The sequence below is a fragment of the Cynocephalus volans genome, chromosome 6 (genome assembly GCF_027409185.1).
Source record: "Cynocephalus volans isolate mCynVol1 chromosome 6, mCynVol1.pri, whole genome shotgun sequence".
Taxonomy (NCBI): Eukaryota; Metazoa; Chordata; class Mammalia; order Dermoptera; family Cynocephalidae; genus Cynocephalus; species Cynocephalus volans.
Genome location: NC_084465.1, coordinates 25,622,130 through 25,640,882, shown reverse-complemented (window position 1 = coordinate 25,640,882; position 18,753 = coordinate 25,622,130). Strand labels below are relative to the sequence as shown.

At 34.9% G+C, this 18,753-nt stretch overlaps 1 protein-coding gene and 1 pseudogene across 1 annotated transcript in view; one reads left to right on the top strand and one right to left on the bottom strand.

Moving 5' to 3' along the window:
- The window catches only part of COPG2 (COPI coat complex subunit gamma 2), a 330,424-nt gene that overhangs the window by 275,870 nt on the left and 35,801 nt on the right, over positions 1-18,753 (bottom strand). Inside the window, exons 6-9 of the mRNA XM_063099417.1 lie at positions 18,177-18,252; positions 16,258-16,350; positions 15,167-15,253; positions 13,916-14,073 (exon numbers count right to left, since the gene is read on the bottom strand). Of these exons, the coding sequence (XP_062955487.1) occupies positions 13,916-14,073; positions 15,167-15,253; positions 16,258-16,350; positions 18,177-18,252 (414 nt within the window). The remainder of the gene's footprint in view (positions 1-13,915; positions 14,074-15,166; positions 15,254-16,257; positions 16,351-18,176; positions 18,253-18,753) is intronic.
- LOC134381175 (protein SET-like) lies at positions 4,132-4,933 on the top strand (annotated as a pseudogene).

The window sequence follows — 18,753 nt, the reverse complement described above, 5'->3', positions numbered from 1 at the left end:
TGGACTTACTAGGCAAAAACTTTTAAGTCAGTTAATACAAGTATGTTCAAAGAACTAAAGGAAACCATGTCTAAAGAATTAAAGAGAAATATAATAATGTCATTTTACCAAAGAGAAAACATCAGTGAAGACACAGAAATGATTTTTTTTTTAAAGTGACCAAACAGAAATTCTGGATTTGAAAAGTACAATGACTGAAATGGAAAATTCACCAAAGGGGTTAAAGACTAGATTTGCACTGGCAGATAAAAGAACTAGCAAGCTTAAAGATAAACCAACTAAGGAAATTTTTTTCAAAAAAAGAACGAAGTAAAATGAAAAGAGCTTTGGAGACCTGCGTAACATGACCAAGGGTACCAACACTTGCATAATAGGAGTTCTAAAAGGAATGGAGAGGGACAAAAGGCAAAAGAAATATTTGAAGAAATGATGGCTGAAAACCTCCTAAATTTGATGGAAAACATTAATCTATATACTGAAGAGGCTCAATAAATCTAAAGCAGGATAAATACAAAAAGATCCACCATAGATACACTACAGTTAAATTGCTGAAAACATATGACAAAGAGAAATCCTTGACAACAGCAAGATAAAAACCACTCACCACACTGTACAGGGGGAAATCAATACAATTAATAGCTAATGTCTCACCTGAGATAATGAAAGACAGCAGTAGTAAAATGCCATATTCAACATACTAAAAAGACAAAACTTCTAAATCCAGCAAAACTATCCTCCAAAAAGTGAAGGCTAAAAGAGACATTCTCAGATAAGCAAAGACTGACATAATTCATTGCTAACAAACTTGCTTTACCAAAAAAACTAAAAAGAAAAAAAAAATTTTTTTTTTTAAATTTCAGTCTAATACTTTAGAATGAAAGATAGACTCCAGACAGTGACATGAATAACAAGGGAGAAATAAAGAGCACTAGAAGTGGCAAATCAATGACTGGATATAAGATTCTACAGATATATATTTCCACTTATTTTCTTTATTTAGAGGACATAAATTGTATAAAGCAATAATTGCAACACTATATTGTTGGATTTATAAAACATACACAGGTAATATAAATGACCGTAACAGCAAACAGAAGGGAGGAGGGAATGGAACTATACTGAAGCAAAGATTCATTTATATTTTACTAAAATTAAATTAGTACTAACATTAAGTAGTTTGTGGTAAATTAAGATGCGTATTATAATCCCTAGAACAATAACTAAAAAAAGAAAACTTAAAAAAAAAAATTTTAAATATTGACAGAGGAGTTAAAAAGATACACTAGAAATATTTAACACAAAAGAAAGCAATCAAAGAGGAAGAGAGGAACAAAAAAAGAAAGAGAGACTTATGAAGAACAAACAGCAAAATGGCAAAGGTAAATCTAACAATATCAATAACTATATTAAATGTGAATGGTCTAAACCACCCAACCAAAAGATAGAGATTGTCAGGCAGGATTAAAAAATCAAGATCCAACTATGTGCTGTCTACAGGAGACCCATTTTAGATTCAAAGACACAAAAAGTCCAAAGATGGGAAGAGATATACCATAAAAATAGTAACCATAACAAATCAAGAATGGCTATACTAATTTTGGACAAAACAAACTTTAGGACAAAAATGTTACAAGACAAAGAGAGACATTTCATAATAATAAAGAGTTCAATATGTCAGGAAGATATGACAGTATTAACAAATGCACACTTAACAAGAGAGCCTTAAAATGCATGAAGCAAAACCTGACAAAGTAATAGATCATTTAATAATAATAGTTGGAGATATCTATACCCACCAATAACTGATAGAACAACTGGACAGAAAACCATCAAGGATATAGAAGACTTGAACAACACAATGAACCAATTCAAAACCATCCAACCCAATGACATTAAAACACACATTCTTCTCAAGTGCACATGGGCCATTTCAAGATAAAATAAATGTCAGGTTATAGAACAAGTCTCAACACATTTAAAGGAACAGAAATAATGCAAAGCACTTTTCCAATCACAACTGAATTAAATTATAAATCAACAACAGAAAACAAATGAGGGAAATCCTCCAATGTTTGTCACTTAAACAACACATTTCTAAATAACCCATGGACCAAGAAGAAATCAAATGGGAAATGAGAAAATATTTGAAACTGAAATGAAAACACAACAAATCAAAATTTATGGGATTCAGCTAAAGCGATGCTTAGAAGGAAACATGTAACTTAAAATTGGAAAACAAAAAAAGGCCTCAAATCAATAATGTAAGCTTCCACATTAAAAAAATTACAAAAAGAAGGACTGGCTGGTTAGCTCAATTGGTTAGAGCATGGTGTTACAACAACAAGGTCAAGGGTCTGGATCCCCATGCTGGTCACCTGCAAAAAAAAAAAAAAAAAATAGAAAAAGAGGAGTAAACTAAGCCTACACCAAGCAGAATAAACAAAATAATAAAGATTAGAGCACAGTTAATGGACTAAAAGAAAAAAAAAAGAAAAAAAGTCAATGAAACCCAAAGTTGGTTCTTTGAAAAGATAACAAAATTGACAAACCTTCCGCTAAACTAACCAAGAAAAAGAGAAAAGACACACATTACCAAAATCAGAAATAAAAGAGGGGATGTTACTAGTGACCCTAAAAAAATTTAAAGGATTCTGAGGGAATATTATGAACAACTATATGGCAACAAATTAGAAAACTTAAGATAAAATGGACAAATACCTAGAAATACCAAACTACTAGAAGTGACTCAAGAAGAAATAGAGAACCTAAATAACTTTAAATGAGTCCATTATTAAAAATTATCCCTTTAAGAAAAGCACAGATCCAGATGGCTTGACTGGTTAATTCTATCAAATATAAAGAAAATTACGAATCCTTCACAAACTCTTTCAGAAAATAAATGAGAAGGGAACACTTACCACCCAACTAATTCTGTCTTGCCAGTATTACTCAGATAGCGAAAACATGACAAAAGTTTCACAGGACAAGAAAACTATAGAACAATATCCCTTCTAATAAACACACAAAAATCCTTAACAGAACATCAGAAAACTGACTCCAGTAACTTACAGAAAGAATTATATATTGTAACTAAGTGAATTAAATAGCATTAAGAAATGCAAAGTTGGTTTAACATCAGAAAATCAATTCATGTTATACAGCACATTAATAATATAAAGGATGAAAACCACAGAATCATCTAAGATGCAGAAAAAGGAATTGACAAAAGCTAACACCCATTCGTGATATTAAACAAACAAACAAAAAGCCCACAAAAACAAACTAGAAATAGAAAAGTATGTCCTTAACCGGATAAAGGGCATCTTCAGAAACTCCACATCTAACATCATGTTTAATGATTTCCCTTTAAGGTGAGGGGCGAGGCAAGGAAGTTTGCTTTCATCACTTCTACTCAACATTGTACTGAAGATTCAAGCCAGTATGAAAAGGCACAAAAAGAAATTAAAGGCATCCAATTTGGAAAGCAAAAAGTAAAAATGTCTTTGTTCACAGATGACATGATCCTGTACATAGAAAATCCCAAGGAATACACACACACACACATACACACACAGAGAACTAATCAATAATCAATGAGCACAGCAAGGTTACAGGATACAAGATCAATATGCAAAAATCAACTGTATTTCTATACACTGGCCACAAAAAATCCAAAATGAAATTAGTAAAACAATCTCATTCATAATAGCATAAGAAAGAATAAAATACTCAGAATAAATTTAATAAAAGCAGCACAAGACTTTTACCCTGAAAACTATAAAATCCTTATGAGAAATCTAAATAAATGAACGAATAGTCTTTATTCATGGCCTGGAAGATTCAATATTATCAAAATGGTAACTGTCTCAAGTTGATCTATTCAGAAAAGATCTATTCAGTACAATTCCTATCAAAATGACAGCAGACTTTTTATTGTACAAATTCAAAGCTGATCCTAAAATTTATATGAATATGCATGAGACCTAGTGTAATCAAAACTTCTGAAAAACTTATATTTCCTAATTTCAAAAGTTACTAAAAGCTTTAAAAATCAAGATAGTGACTTCTCAGAGCTTCTCCCTGACAAGCAAGGAGACCCTTGGGTCTGGTTCTTGGACTTTCTTTGGCAGCATGGCCCCCAAACGCCGGTCTTCCCTTCCGCCTCAAATGAAGAAACCAAGACTGCCTCCTGTCCCAAGGTCAGAGGATACATCAGCCTTCCTATGATTCCCAAAGAAAGAATAAGAACATCAAGAAGCAATTGAACATATTGATGAAGTACAAAATGAAACAGACTTAATGAACAAGCCAGTGAGGAGATCTTGAAAGCATAACAGAATTATAATAAACTCTGCTAAAGATTTTTTCAGAAGAGGTCAGAACTGATTGCCAAAATCCCAAATTTTGGGGTAACAACATTTGTCAACCACCTGCAAGTGTCTGGGAGGAAGATGAAGAGGCGCTGCATTATTTGACCAGAGTTGAAGTGACAGAATTTGAAGACATTAAATCAGGTTACAGAATAAATTTTTATTTTGATGAAAATCCTTACTTCAAAAATAAAGTTCTCTCCAAAGAATTTCATCTAAATGAGAGTGATGATCCATCTTCAAAGTCCACTGAACTCAAATGGAAATCTGGAAAGGCTTTGACGAGATGTTCAAGTCCAACACAGAATAAAGCCAGCAGGAAAAGGCAGCATGAGGAACCAAAGAGCTTCTCTACCTGGCTTACTGACCATTCTGATGCAGGTGCAGATGAGTTAGGAGAAGTCATCAAAGATGATATTTGGCCAAATCCGTTACAGTACTACTTGGTTCCTGATATGGATGATGATGAAGAAGAAGGATTGGAAGATACTGATGAAGGGGATGAAGGTGAAGATGATGATGAAGGGGAGGAAGGAGTGGAGGATGAAGGAGAAGATGACTAACAGAACACTGATGGATTCCAACCTTCCCTTTTTAAAAAAATTTTCTCCAGTCTCTGGGAACAAGTTGCTTTTTTTCCCCCTCTTGTACTCAGTCGCCCTGCTCTTGAGGTCTCTTTTCTCTACACCATGGTTCTCAACTTGTTGGGGGAAAATGCCTTGAGCAGAATACAACGGGAAAAAAATCTCTACCCCTTTCTGTTCCAAATTCATTTTTATCCCCTCCTGTCTCCACAAAAACTGTATGGAATCACCACCACCGTGATCTGTGGGGAAAAAAGAAAAACCTTCTGCTCCCTTCGCTCTGCTGGAAGTTGGAGGGTGCTAGGCCCCTGTGCATAGAATTCTAGCTTTTTTCCTCCTTTCTCTGTATACTGGGCTCAGAGATTACACTGTGTGTCTGTGTGAATATGGACAGTTAGCATTTACCAATATGTATCTGTCTACTTTCTCTTGTTTAAAAAAACAAACAAACAAAAAACTTTAAAAAATGGGGTTATAGAAGGTCAGCAAAGGGTGGGTTTGAGATGTCTGGGTGGGTTAAGTGGGCCTTTTGACAACATGGCTTCTCCTTTGGCATGTTTAACGGACATCCTTGCAGTTTAAGATGACACTTTTAAAACAGAATTCTCTCCTAATAATGACTTGATACCTGCCACTCAATGGGAGAATCAGCAGAACCTGTAGGATCTTATTTGGAACTGACATTCTCTATTGTAAGCTTGTTTCTGTTTATTTTTAAATTTTCTTTTTGTTTCACTGGAAAGGAAAGATGATGCTCAGTTTTAAATGTTAAAAGTGTACAAGTTGCTTTGTTACAATAAAGCTGAATGTGTACACACACACACACACACACACAAAATCAAGATAGTGTGGTACTAGCATGGGAATAAGTATGTAGACCAACTGAACAGAATTGAGAGTTCTAGCATATTCACGGTCAGCTGATTTTCAACAAAGGTGCCAAGACAATTAAAAGGAAAAAGAACAGTTTTTCACCACATGATGTTGGGAAAATTAGATACCCATATTTTTAAAAAATGAACTTAGACCACTACATCACCATACATAAAAATTAACTCAAAAAAGACTAAGACCTAAATGTAAACACTAAAACTATTAAACTTTTAGAAGAAAATATTGGGGAAATCTTTGTGACCTTGAGTAAGGCAAAGAGTTCTTGGACATGACACCAAAAGCACAATCCCTCAGAGAGCTGATAAGCTGAACTTCATCAAAATTTAAAATTTTTGCATTTCAAAAAGATGATACCACTGAGGAAATGAAAAGACAAGCAACAGATTATGAGAAAATATTTGCTGATATTGTTAAGGATTTTTCTGACTGTGTCAGGAGAGATACTGTTCTGTAGTTTTCTTTTCTGGTGAAATCAGTCAGGTTTTGTTATCTGGGTTATCCAGATGATCATATATTTGACAAAGGATTTGTATTCAGAATGTGTGAAGAAGTCTTCCAATTCAATAAGACAAACAACCCAATTAAAAAATGGGCAAAAGATGTGAATGACATTCATTTTTTTTTTTTTAAAAAAAAGACTTGCTAATAAACACTTGAAATCACTACTCATTAGGAAAACCAGAATGGGATATCATTACACAGCATTAGAATGGTTATAATAAAAATGATAAAATAATAATAATAAAACAGACAATACCTCGTGTTTGTGAAGACATGGAAAACTGGAATTCTCATATGTAATGTAAAATAGAATAGCTACTTTGGAAAATAGTTTGGCAGTTTCTAAAAAAAATGAAACAAACTTACCATATGACTCAGTTAATTTCACACTTACAGAAATCTTCCCAAGAGAATGAAAAAATATATGTCCACACAAAGATTTGTATGTGAAGGTTCATAGCAGCATTATTCATAATAGACAGAAATGGAAACAACCGAAATGCCCATTAGTTGATGAACAGATATGTGCCAAATAAAATTTGGTACATCCATACCATGGAATATTATTCAGTCATAAAAAGGAATGGAGTATTGATGCATATAACAACATAGTAATCCTCAAAACATTATGCTCAGTGAAAGAAACAAAGTTAATGAAGTGAAAGTTGAATCAATATGATTCTACTCATAGGAAACGTCTGGATAGGTAAACTATAATTATTAGAGATAAAAGGCAGCTCAGTGGTTGTACAGGTCTGTGAATAGCAGCAGGGATTAACAGAAAATGAACACAAGGAATTTTGGGGCATGATGCAAATGTTCTAAAACTAGATTGTGGTAATAGTTTCACAACTCTATAAACTTACTAAAAGTCATACAATTGTACACTCACAATGAGTGAATTTTATCATTGATCAACTATTGTCTTACATTTTTATATTTGCCAGCTTCTGAGAGAGTTGGGTTAGTCTCCCATGAACAGATCAAGAGGACTTAGTTTCCTGTATTTCTTTAAGATTTTGCTTTACATATTTTGAAACTATATTATTAAGTGTGTACAAGTATATATTACTAAGTGTATTCATTTCCTGTTATATTATTTTTACTTTTGTCAAAATACAAAATCTCACTTTGCCATTTTTAATGCTCTGTACCCTGTTTCCTATTCTGGCTTGTATTAATATTGCTACACAGCATTTGTGTGTGTGTGTATATATATCTAATATATTTTTTTTGATATTTTAATTTTAAATGTTTGTCATTTTGTTTAGAAGTATCTTTTATAAAGGCACAATTGGTCTCTTGTATTATTTTGTTTGTCCAATCTGAGACTTTTTTTAATAGGTAAATACACTTACATTTATTATGATAATTATGTTTTATATGCTATCTAGACTCCAAGATGGCTCCCCCAAATCTCCACTTCTGAATAATCATATTCTTGTATAGTTCCCCCCGACATTATGCTGGGGTTGGTCTTTGTGACTGAAAGACACATGAGAGGTGATGGCATGTCACTTGTCAGGTTAGGTTATAAAAGACTGCCACTTCCACATCAGCTTCTCTCTCTCAGTTCACTTGCTTTGAGAGAAGCCAGCTACCCGCTGTGAGGACATGCAAGCAGCCCACAGAAAGGCTCTCAAGTGAGAAGCTGAAGTATCTCGCCAAGAGCCAGGGAGAAACTGAGGCTTGTCAACAACTACATGAGTGAAATTCAAAGTGGACCATCCAGACCTGGATAACTGGAACCCTAGCCAACAACTTGACTGCAAACTCATGAGGAACTCTGAATCAGAATAAGGCAGGTAAGCTCCTCCCAGATTCCTAACCACAGTAATCATGAGATAATAAATGTCTATGATAAGCGGCTAACTTATCTTACAGGCCCAATTTTGCCACACGGCAAGAGATAACTAATGTATTTACATTTACTTCTACCCAACTTATTTTCTGTTTTCTGTTTGTATGCTTTACCTTAATTATTTTCCCCCTTACTGATCTTCAATCAAGTTTTCCTTGTTCCTTTTTCCTTCAACATTTTGAAAGCTTTATATTCAATTCATATTCTTAATTGCTAACCCACATATTTTTACAACAAAATTTAATATGAATCGTTACTATGAGAGTACTTCAAAAAGTTTGTGAAAAAATAGAATTAAAAGATAATACGAATATTTCTTTGAACTTTTTGAAGTGCCCTCATATATCTTCCTCCTGCATAAGACAAACACACACACACACAGAGCATGCTTTTACTTCACCTAAAACCATCTTCTACACCATTATTTAACATGGTGCCATCCTTTGGAATTTTAGAATTTGTTATTAAATTTTAAAAAGTTAAAAGATCATTGATTTAGAACGACCAAGTTTTATACTAATTCCATTGCACAATATTACATCTTAAATCTCTCTATTGTCTTCTGAATATCTATTTCTTCATGATGGAGTATCTATGGGAAATTGTTACAAAGTGATTAGTAAACTATTTATTATAAACGCTTATGTTTGAAAATACCTTTCACCCTCACTATTGAATGACATGACAGATTGGCTGGGCATAGAATTCTGGGTTGCAAGTTATATTCTCACAGCACTATGAAGACACTGCTCCTTTACTGTCTTGTACCCAACGCAGCTGAGAGAAATCTGAAGTAAAACTATGGGGTCAAATATCCTTACTTCCACATGACTTTTGGCATTTTCTCTCTACCTTTAATGTTAAGTTCAGTGTTAGATTGTGCTTGCTCATTTATCTCTGTCCTTCACTTTTTCAGCATTTGATTTTTTTTTTTAATCTGAAGATTATACCTTTCTAATTGTTTGTGAAATTAGCCATTTAAAAAAATTAACCTTGTATTAAATTATAACAAAAATATAGAAAAGCGCATGCAGTAGCTGTTATGGACTGAATATTTGCGTCCCCCCCCAAATTCATATGTTGATGCTCCAATCCCTGGTGTGGCTATATTTGGAGATGGGGCCTCTAAGAAAGTAATTCAGGCTAAATGAGGTCAAAATGGTGGGGCTCTGATTATATAGGATTAGTGACCTTAAAAGAAGAGACACTAGAGAGGGCTCTCTCTCTCTGTCCCTGTGTCTCTCTATGCAGACACGTGCACTGAGGGAAGGCCATGTGAGCACAAAGCAAGAAGGCAGCCATCTGCAACCCAAGGAAAGAGCCCTTACCACCAGAAACCAATCCTGCTGGCACCTTGATCTTGGACTAACCAGCCTCTAGAACTGTGAGAAAATAAATTTCTGCTGTTTAAGCTGCCCAGTCTGTGATATTTTGTAACTGCTGCCCAAGATTAATACATTAGCCAAACTTGAAAATGGTATCCAATGATTCTTGCTTCCTGCTATTTGTTCCCTTGAATATAGCTGACCATTTAATCTAACAGAATATTGCAGAAATGCTGGCATGTAGCTCCAAGAGTAGGTTAAAAAAAAGAAGAAAAAAGTGTGCTCTCTTGTACCACTTCACAGTCACAATGTTGTGAGGATATTCAAGCAACCCTATAGAGAGGACTACGTGGCAAGGAACTGAGATGTCCTGCCGACAGCTTACATCAAGGCACGAGTGAGCTACCTTAGAAGTAGATTTTCCAGGCTCCATAGAACCTTCTGAGATGACTACACACCAGGCCAACACTTTGGCTGCAACCTCATGAAAAACCCCAAACAAGAACCATCCAGTTAACATCTCCCAAACCCCTGACCCACAGAAATTGTGCAAGAAAAGAAATGTTTATTGTCCTTTTAATACGGTAAATTTTAGATTAGTGTGTTATGTAACAATAGATAACTAACAGTGTGCAAAGCAGAAGTGAATTATTACAAACCTAACATGATAAAGGAAATGAATATTTCAAGTATTCTAGAAGCCCCCTACATGCCGCCTCCCAAGCACTATGTGCTCCTACCTCAAAGATAATCACTATCCTAACTTTTAATACTATAGAAATTAACAAAAGTGGAACTATACAAAATGTATTCTTTTGTGTATGACTTCTTAGGGAGATTTATGCATGTGGTTTCACTTAACAGTACTTGTCTATTTCCGCTGTTGTATACTATTTGACTGTATGAATATACCACAATTTATTTTTTGATTCTAGCATTGAGGGACATTTGGACTGCTTCCATTTGGGGGTATTATGAATAATAGTACTATAAACATCCTTGTATATGTCTTTTGACACACAAATATATGGATTTATGTTTGGTATTTATAAGAAGCTCATTGGGATTCTGACTGTGGGGAGGGTTGTAGAATCCACAGGTCAATTTTTAAAAATGTGACATCTTTACAATATTGAATATTCCAGTCTAAGAACATGATATATACCTCCATTTATTCAGGTTATACTTTAAATAATATTTTGTAATTTTCTGCATAAAGATACATACAATTTTTGGTAGATTTATTCCTAAGAATTTGGTTTCAATACAAGTGTAAATTGTACCATCTTTTCAAAATTTTATCTTATTGATTGGTTGCTAGAATAAGAATAAAATTGATTTTGGATATTGACCCTTTATCCAGCAATATTGGTAAATTCATGCATTGATTCTAATAATGTACAAATGATTTTGCATTTTCTATATGTACAGTTGCTGTGGATTGATTGATTTGTGTCCCCCATATATTAGAAACTTAATTCTCACTGTAACTGTTGAGGGTGGGAAATCCTGTTATGGTAATGGAAAGGTGGGGCCTTGAAGGGGTGATCAGATTGTAGGACCATACCATAGTGAATGGATTAATAATGGTCGTCAGCGGTGTGGTTCTGAGGGTTTTAAAAAGAGAACACGTGAGAATCTTTCTCTCTCTGCTCTGCCATTTTCTGCCACGTGAGATCCCTGTGTTGCTGAAAAGCCACCATCAAGGAAGACCCTCACCAGATTTGTTCCCTGGACTTTGGATTTCCCAGCCTCCGAAACTGTAAGCAATAAATTTTCTTTTCTTACAAATCACCCAGTTCCAGGTATTGTGTTATAAGCAATAGGAATAGACTAATACAACAGTCACGTTGTCTATAAAGAAAGATAGTGTTAAGTCCTCCTTACAAATCTTTAGATATTTTTTCTTTGCTTATTGTACCAAGTAGAATTCTCGTAAAATGCTACTTAAAAAATAGAAAATAGGCAATCTTGTCGCATTCACAATTTCAAAGGGAAAGCCTTTAACGGTTCACCAAGAAGTATAAAGTTTCTGGAAGATTTTTTTGTACCCTTAGCAGAAGAGTAATGATGTTCTCTTCTAGTCCTTGTTGGCAAAGAGATTTTTAATCATAAACTGCCACTAAACTTATCAACTACTTTTTTTGCACTATTAAGATATTAAGATTTTCTCCTTTATTCTTTGAATGAAGTATATTATGCTGATTTTTGACTGTTAGATCAACCTTGTACTCCTAGAATACCCATAATGGGAAATACTTGGTCATTATTTCTTCACACATCTTTTTTTTGCTTCATTCTCTTACCGTTATTTCTAAATTCTAATTACATATATATTAGACCATTTGATATTATCCCACAATTCTTTGAGGCCCTCTTTATTTTCTTTTATCTGTTTTCTCTCTATTTTTCAAATAAGTTACTTTCTATTGTCCTCTCTTCAAATTCACTACCTCTAACTCTTTCACTCTTTCATCAGCTATCTCTAATCCACTAAGTCCATCCAGCAAATTGTCCATTTCAGTTATTTTACTTGCAGAGGCAGAGCAGCACTCACCCCTCAGCCCCCCAAGATGTCCATGCCCTTCATCCCTGAAACTGGTGAATATGTTACATTATAACATGGCAAAGGAACTTTGCGGATATAACTAAGGTTTTGTACCTGTATTATCCAGGCGGGTACACTCTAATCACATAAGCTCTTAAAAACAGACGTGGTGAAAGAGTACGAAGAAGAGATGTGTTAGAAGGGCAACTTATAGAGATTCAAATGCAGACTCAACACACCATTGTTGGCTCTGAGTGGTATGGGCCAGCATGTGAGGGACTGAAGAGAGGTCTTTAGTTGCTCATTAAAAGTATGAGAAAGAATGCAGGCAGCCTCCAGGAGCACAGACTAACCTCTGGCTAAAAGCCAGTAAGGAAACAGGGACCTACAACCTACAACTATAAAGAAAGGAATTTAGCTAACAACTTAAATGAGGTTGGAAATGGATTCTTCCCCCAAAACCTCCAGTAAGTAAGCAATGGCACTCTGCCAACAACTTGATTTTAGCCTCATGAGACCTATGTTGGACTTCTAAACTATAGATCTGCTAAGACTCTCATTACACATACATTAGGCTTTTTGATATTTTCTCCAGGCTACAAATGTTCTTTTCATATTTTTCCCCTTATTTTTCTCACCATGCTTCGGTATGGGCAATTTCTACTGATCTGTCTTCAAGTTCTCTAATCTTTTTTTCTGCTGAGTCTAATTTGCTATTAAGCCCTTCAAATAAATTTTTATTTCTTATAATGTATTTTTTAAGGATTTTTTTTCTAGTTTCTACTTCTCTGCAAAATTCTTTACATTTACACATTTTGATCATCTTTTCCACTAAATCCTTTAGTATTTTTTACAGTAGTTGTTTTAAAGTCTTTGTCTACTGATTCCAATTTTTGGGTTACTCGTGAGTCTGCTTCTATTAACTGCTTTTTTTCCTTCTGATTATGGGTCACTTTACCCTGCCTCTCTGTCTTTTTTGGTTGTTTACTAGACACTACTTGTAAAGGCAGAGACGGATATAAATAATATTTATTGCCAGAAAAGTACAGATCCTTTTTTTGTTGTTAGCAGCTAATTGCCGATCTGGGTCTAGACTTTGCTGCAGCTTTAATTAGATTCAGTTCTCTGTTATTTACTAATTATGTGAAGGAGAGATCATGCTTCTTCTTTCAGCAGAGCTTTGGTACTGGACAGTGGCAGATTCTAGAGATATTTATCTCTGTATTACACACACCTCAGCTTTCTAGCCAACATGAGAAATCTCTGTTTTAAAGTTCAGTCATAAGCCTTTTGGGCTGGGGAAGGAGGTCTTCTTTGCCCCCTATATCCACCCACAGCTTACTATACCTCAAAAGATCTCCCTCCTCTTCCTGCCCTTCCTACAGCCTTTAAAAGACTGCTGAGGTATCCTTGGTAAGGTTACATATGTGCCTCAGACTTGCAGAATAATCTTGGGCAAATCATTAAATGCAGTACTTCAACATTCTTTTTTATAAAAATAAAAGGGTCAGACAAGATGGTTCTTAATGTCCCTTCTAGCTTTCATATTTAATTACCTGTATATCCTATAATCTATAAGTATTTTTTGTTCAATATCAATTTGTTAATGTGTTATTAGCAATCATAATCTATTAAGTACACATACAAGAATGCACAGTGAGGTAAAAAAAAAAATTCTGTTACTGGGAATCCCATGATTTTTTTTTTTTTGGAAAACATCAAATTCATCTGTAAAGTCAACACTGCACAAAAAATATCCATAGAGGAAATAAACTCTGAAGTGTATTGACTTGAAAATGGAAAATAACTCAGGTCTAGGTGAAGACACTTACCTATCTTCAGTTTCTTTTAGTAAGCGACTAGCAATTCGGATCAGCATGCAGTATGCAAATTGTGATTTGAGACCAGATTTAGTAAACTTATTCAACATCTTGGAAACAGCAAGCCGATCATTCTTTCTAAGGTGATACAGGACTCCCAATGCATGGTACTAAAGAACAAGAGAGAATGTATCATACAGATTAGAAAGAAGAAAAAACACCTACATGAAAACAGAATCACATGGAACCAGATTAAATATTTTTAGTAAAAAAATACCCAAATCAGATGTATACAAATAGAATATTTTTTTTCATGCTGAACAAAACACAGGCAAGACTAAAAGGATGAGAGTTTCAAATTTACTCCCAGAAGTTGTACATTCGGACTGGATAAGCATGAAGGAGGTGACATCCAATCTGAAGACGGCTCTAACAGGTTCAACCCTGGGCCACACATCCTCAGTACAGAAGGCTGTCAGGTCCAAAGCTTTACCAGTGTCACAGGTCCCTTTTAGTGGCTTTTAATCATCTGTGGCCACATTATTAGGTAAAGGATTAATCTCCTAAAATAGGCTGAAGGAGTGTTGTTATCATGACACTTTGTATTAAAACACAACAATCAGAGTTAGGAGAGTGAGAGTGTTTCCCAAGGGAAAAATTACTACTTTGTTTCATAATTGAATATGCTAACATGAGAAGCTGTACATAGTGAAAGGGCATAAATAAATACCCTCTAAAATACTAATGGGGTACTTTATATAAAATTTTCATTTAAGAATTTAATCTTGTTCCTTTTAATAAGGAATATCTTAATAAATATCAAAAGGAGCCAGACAAAACAATTTCAAAGTTTTACAGAGTGAAAACTGCTCTTTATTTTTTTTATAATGTCTACAATCAAGGCCTTAAAAACTTGGAATTGAACATCATTTTACACAAATTATTTTTCAAATAAAAGACTGCAATGCATTGTGAAGGACCTCTGGAATGAGCATCTCAATCTACTACTGAAAATAAGAATCTTTCCCAAACATTCCTGGCGGGGGGGAGGTTCTAGCTTCTACCACACACTTGAAGGGCCTATGACAATCATCATCATTAGTGAGATACCTACTTGAGAATGTGCACTAGTGGGCTGCTTAACATGCCAAAGAATTTGCTTTTAGTTAACGCTCATCTAAGAAATCAATATATGTGTCCATAAAATATAGGCTTAAATAAGCTGATCCTGACACATAAGTTAATGTGATTCAATGACAGTACCTGGACCATAATATTATCACTTGATGCAGCTTCTTGGGCTTCATTGATCCAGCGCTTAACCACATCATAGCTTATCTTCATCATGTGCTAACGAAAAAAATGAGAGTAGATACTGCATGGTCACTAGAAGTTTAGAAACATGAGTTAGTTTTCTTGGAAAATCACTAACAGGCATAACCCCAAAGACTGAAAACTTTGTAGCTTTATAAGTCTATCTCAAGTTTCTGCTCCTGGGGCTCCTGATAAACCAGAAACATTTTCTCCAATACCCCTTTGCAAAGGTAAGTATATGTCTGTGAGCTGGCAGAGGTGTTTAAAGGAAGTAATGAGAGGGATGAACGGGAAAGGAATAGATAGTCAATAGAATGGTGCTTAAACAATGTTAACATTGTAAGTTTTACTTCCAGGAAACTTCCCTGGAAGAAAGAAACAGTACCAACATATCCCCTGCTACAAAACACAACCAATTATATTCCAGAACCAGGAACTCTTGTGATTCAGATACCCTAATGTATTCACACATTAATTACTGACTTTAACCAATATGATGTGGTATGAATAAATATTGTTTCAGAGAAAAAGAGAAAGAAAAGCTATTATTAAAACAAAGACCACTTTCTAGGAAGAAATTCAGAAGTGGTATAGGAGACTTCGTTTTGTTTTGTTTTGTTTTAGACATCACTTTGCTTCTGTGACAGACTTTGGATTGAAGGACACATGCAGACACAGGGCACCAAGGAAAGCAGAGAACAAAGAGGCAAGAGGTAGAAGTGTTGGTCATAAAGGAAGACTCTAAAAGAGAACAAGCCTCAGTTTTTTCCTGGTACCTTGCCTCACCCTTACCCCCATCTTTATTATGTGTACAGCATAAATTTCAGATTCTCAAAACCTTTCAAACATTTGAAAATTTCATGTTTTTAATGGCTGGTTTTAACTGCTCGGTGCTCCTCCAGATAAAACACACTTGGATAAAGTAATAGATATGTATACATATTTTTTAACTGTTTCATTTGTGAGAGAATCATAGTGATACTGTGTTTTTTGCAACTAGAAACCATGCATAAGAACTAGGCAGCTGCTCGCTCACTTACTAAGGAAGATACCAGAGCTGAACTGGATACACTGGAGACTTTATCCACAATGGCCTGCTTCATGTATCTTTCAATGGCTTGCAACATTGTTCCCTAATAATGTTCAAAAAGAAAAAGCTGTTGAAGCAAAACATTTATTTTCATGTAAAATTACTACTCCAAAAAGTTTACAAAAATCAGTCATATATTTGTTTTTGTGCAAATATTTAAAATGCATTAAAAGGTTTACCGTATAAATAATAGTAATATCCCAGATGGGAGAACCCAAACAACTAAGTGGAAACTTCAAGAAAGAACATTTAACATTATACTAGTACGTACGGAAGAATAACTATTCAATAATGAAATGAACTGTCTCAAAGTGGAGAATCCCAGTTTGAAGGAAATATACAAGCAGAGGCTGAACCTATCAGGCATGTTATAAAGAAATTTCCATACGGGGATGGAGGCTGCTTTTGGAAGTCCTAACATTGTCTCTACATGAAAGGCATATACAAGGGTACTTAGAAAGTTCACAGAAAAAGAGAATCAAAGATAACGTGAATCTTTCCATGAACTTTTTGAAGACCCCTTGTATTATATATGGACCTCAGAGAGTCCTATAAATCAAATGTAATCATGATTGTCTTAGATACATAAGAAATTAAATGAGTAATATACTACTGTAGTGAGTTCTCTACATGAAATCCTCAGGAAATAAAGTTCTTTTTAACTTTAACAAGAAAAAGCTTAGCACTGGGAAGGCGGTGGCAGATAAGGATGAGTAAACAGACCAAGATCAACATTCAGATGGCAAAAGAGTTTTATCATTAGCACTGGCATGGTCAAGTATTAAGCTACAAACTTAATGCTAAAAACAAAAAGAACCAAGGGCCGGCCTGTGGCCCACCTGGGAGAGTGTGGTGCTCATAACACCAAGGCCACGGGTTCAGATCCCTATATAGGCAGGGCCGGTTAGCTCACTTGAGAGAGCGTGGTGCTGACAACACCAAGTCAAGGGTTAAGATCCTCTTACTGGTCATCTTTTTTTTTTTTTTGAAAGAACCATAACAAAATAACAGGGCACCAAAAAAATATTAAACAATTTCTATTACTCCTTCTAGGATCCAGACTTACCAGATTTACGATCTGATCCTGTTCAACCTTTAAAACTTGAGAAGGCTGCAAACACACATATAAAATATACCCATGTATAATACAGCTATTATTTTATTTGCTTGGCAATGCCCAGCCTGCCCTTCATTTTAACCTTTTCTTTGGAGTTCCTAGAAAGGGACAGCCTAACATACTATGAGTGTACTTCAAAAAGTTTGTGGAAAGATTCATATTACCTTTTAATTCTATTTTTCCATGCACTTTATGAAGTATTCTCATATATGACTCATCCCTCCAGATACAATGGACTGGATCCAGGTAAACACTTAACTTGGACCTGGATGGATACATGCTACTGGCTTACTGGTGGCTAATCAGATTCTCTCTTAAATATTTGAGTGAGGGGACCTGGGCCTGATAAATGATGGATGATCACAGTAAATATGTGAGAAATCTCACTGCTGAGTTCTATAAAGCTACCCTTATCTTGCTCTGGTGTCTGGTTATAAGCTTTACCTCAAATTCTGAGATATGTGTCCTATAACAAAGCATTTTTTTAAAGCTAATTCAGTGGGTTTTTGTTTACAACAAGCAATGTGCCTAGAACAACAGTTCATAAGGGCAAATATAGAGAGAAAATGGACTAATGTAAAGGAAAAAACAAAACGAAAGAGAAAAGCATGGAGCCAAAAGACCATTTCTGGCAGTCACGTTTCTCTTATACTGAAGATTCACAAATTCAGACTAGGGAATCCTACAAATCTACACAATGCAGATAAACATAGTGTTCCCTCTGATAACTCAGTAAAACAAAGAAAACTTACATCGGTGATTCTGCAGAGAGCCCTGATGGCCGGGCCTCGGTATACATCTTCCTTTCCAGTCATGTCCTTAGTCAGACTAAGAAAAATCAAATTAGTTAACGAGATCAATTAAAATCTTCTCTCCTATGGAGTCCACCCCTAGCTAATTCCCAATTGTCCCCATAACTATCTTAGTGCAACTACCTATTCAATGAATATTTTTAGAGCATATTCTTTGTACAAGTGCTAAACTATTGGTTAGTAAAAAAGACTGCTCTAAATCTTAAGAATATAGCAATGAGCAAAATAGAGTCCTTTGCCTTCATGGAATTTACATTCTAGGGGGAAGAGAGATAATAATCACATAAACGAACAAACAGAATACATAATTTTAGGTACTGATAACTGGCATAAAAAATAAGGACAATGGTAGAGAGAGTCCTAGGATGAAATTCCCCCAAAATTCTAAAAACCTATCAGACTAGACGTAACTTTTGAAAAGAAATTAACAAAAATGATTAATTCAAGAGGCATCTCTCCCAGGCATAGCTTTCTAAAATGACAGTCATCAATGTCTCCAGACCTTTCTGCTGAGCTT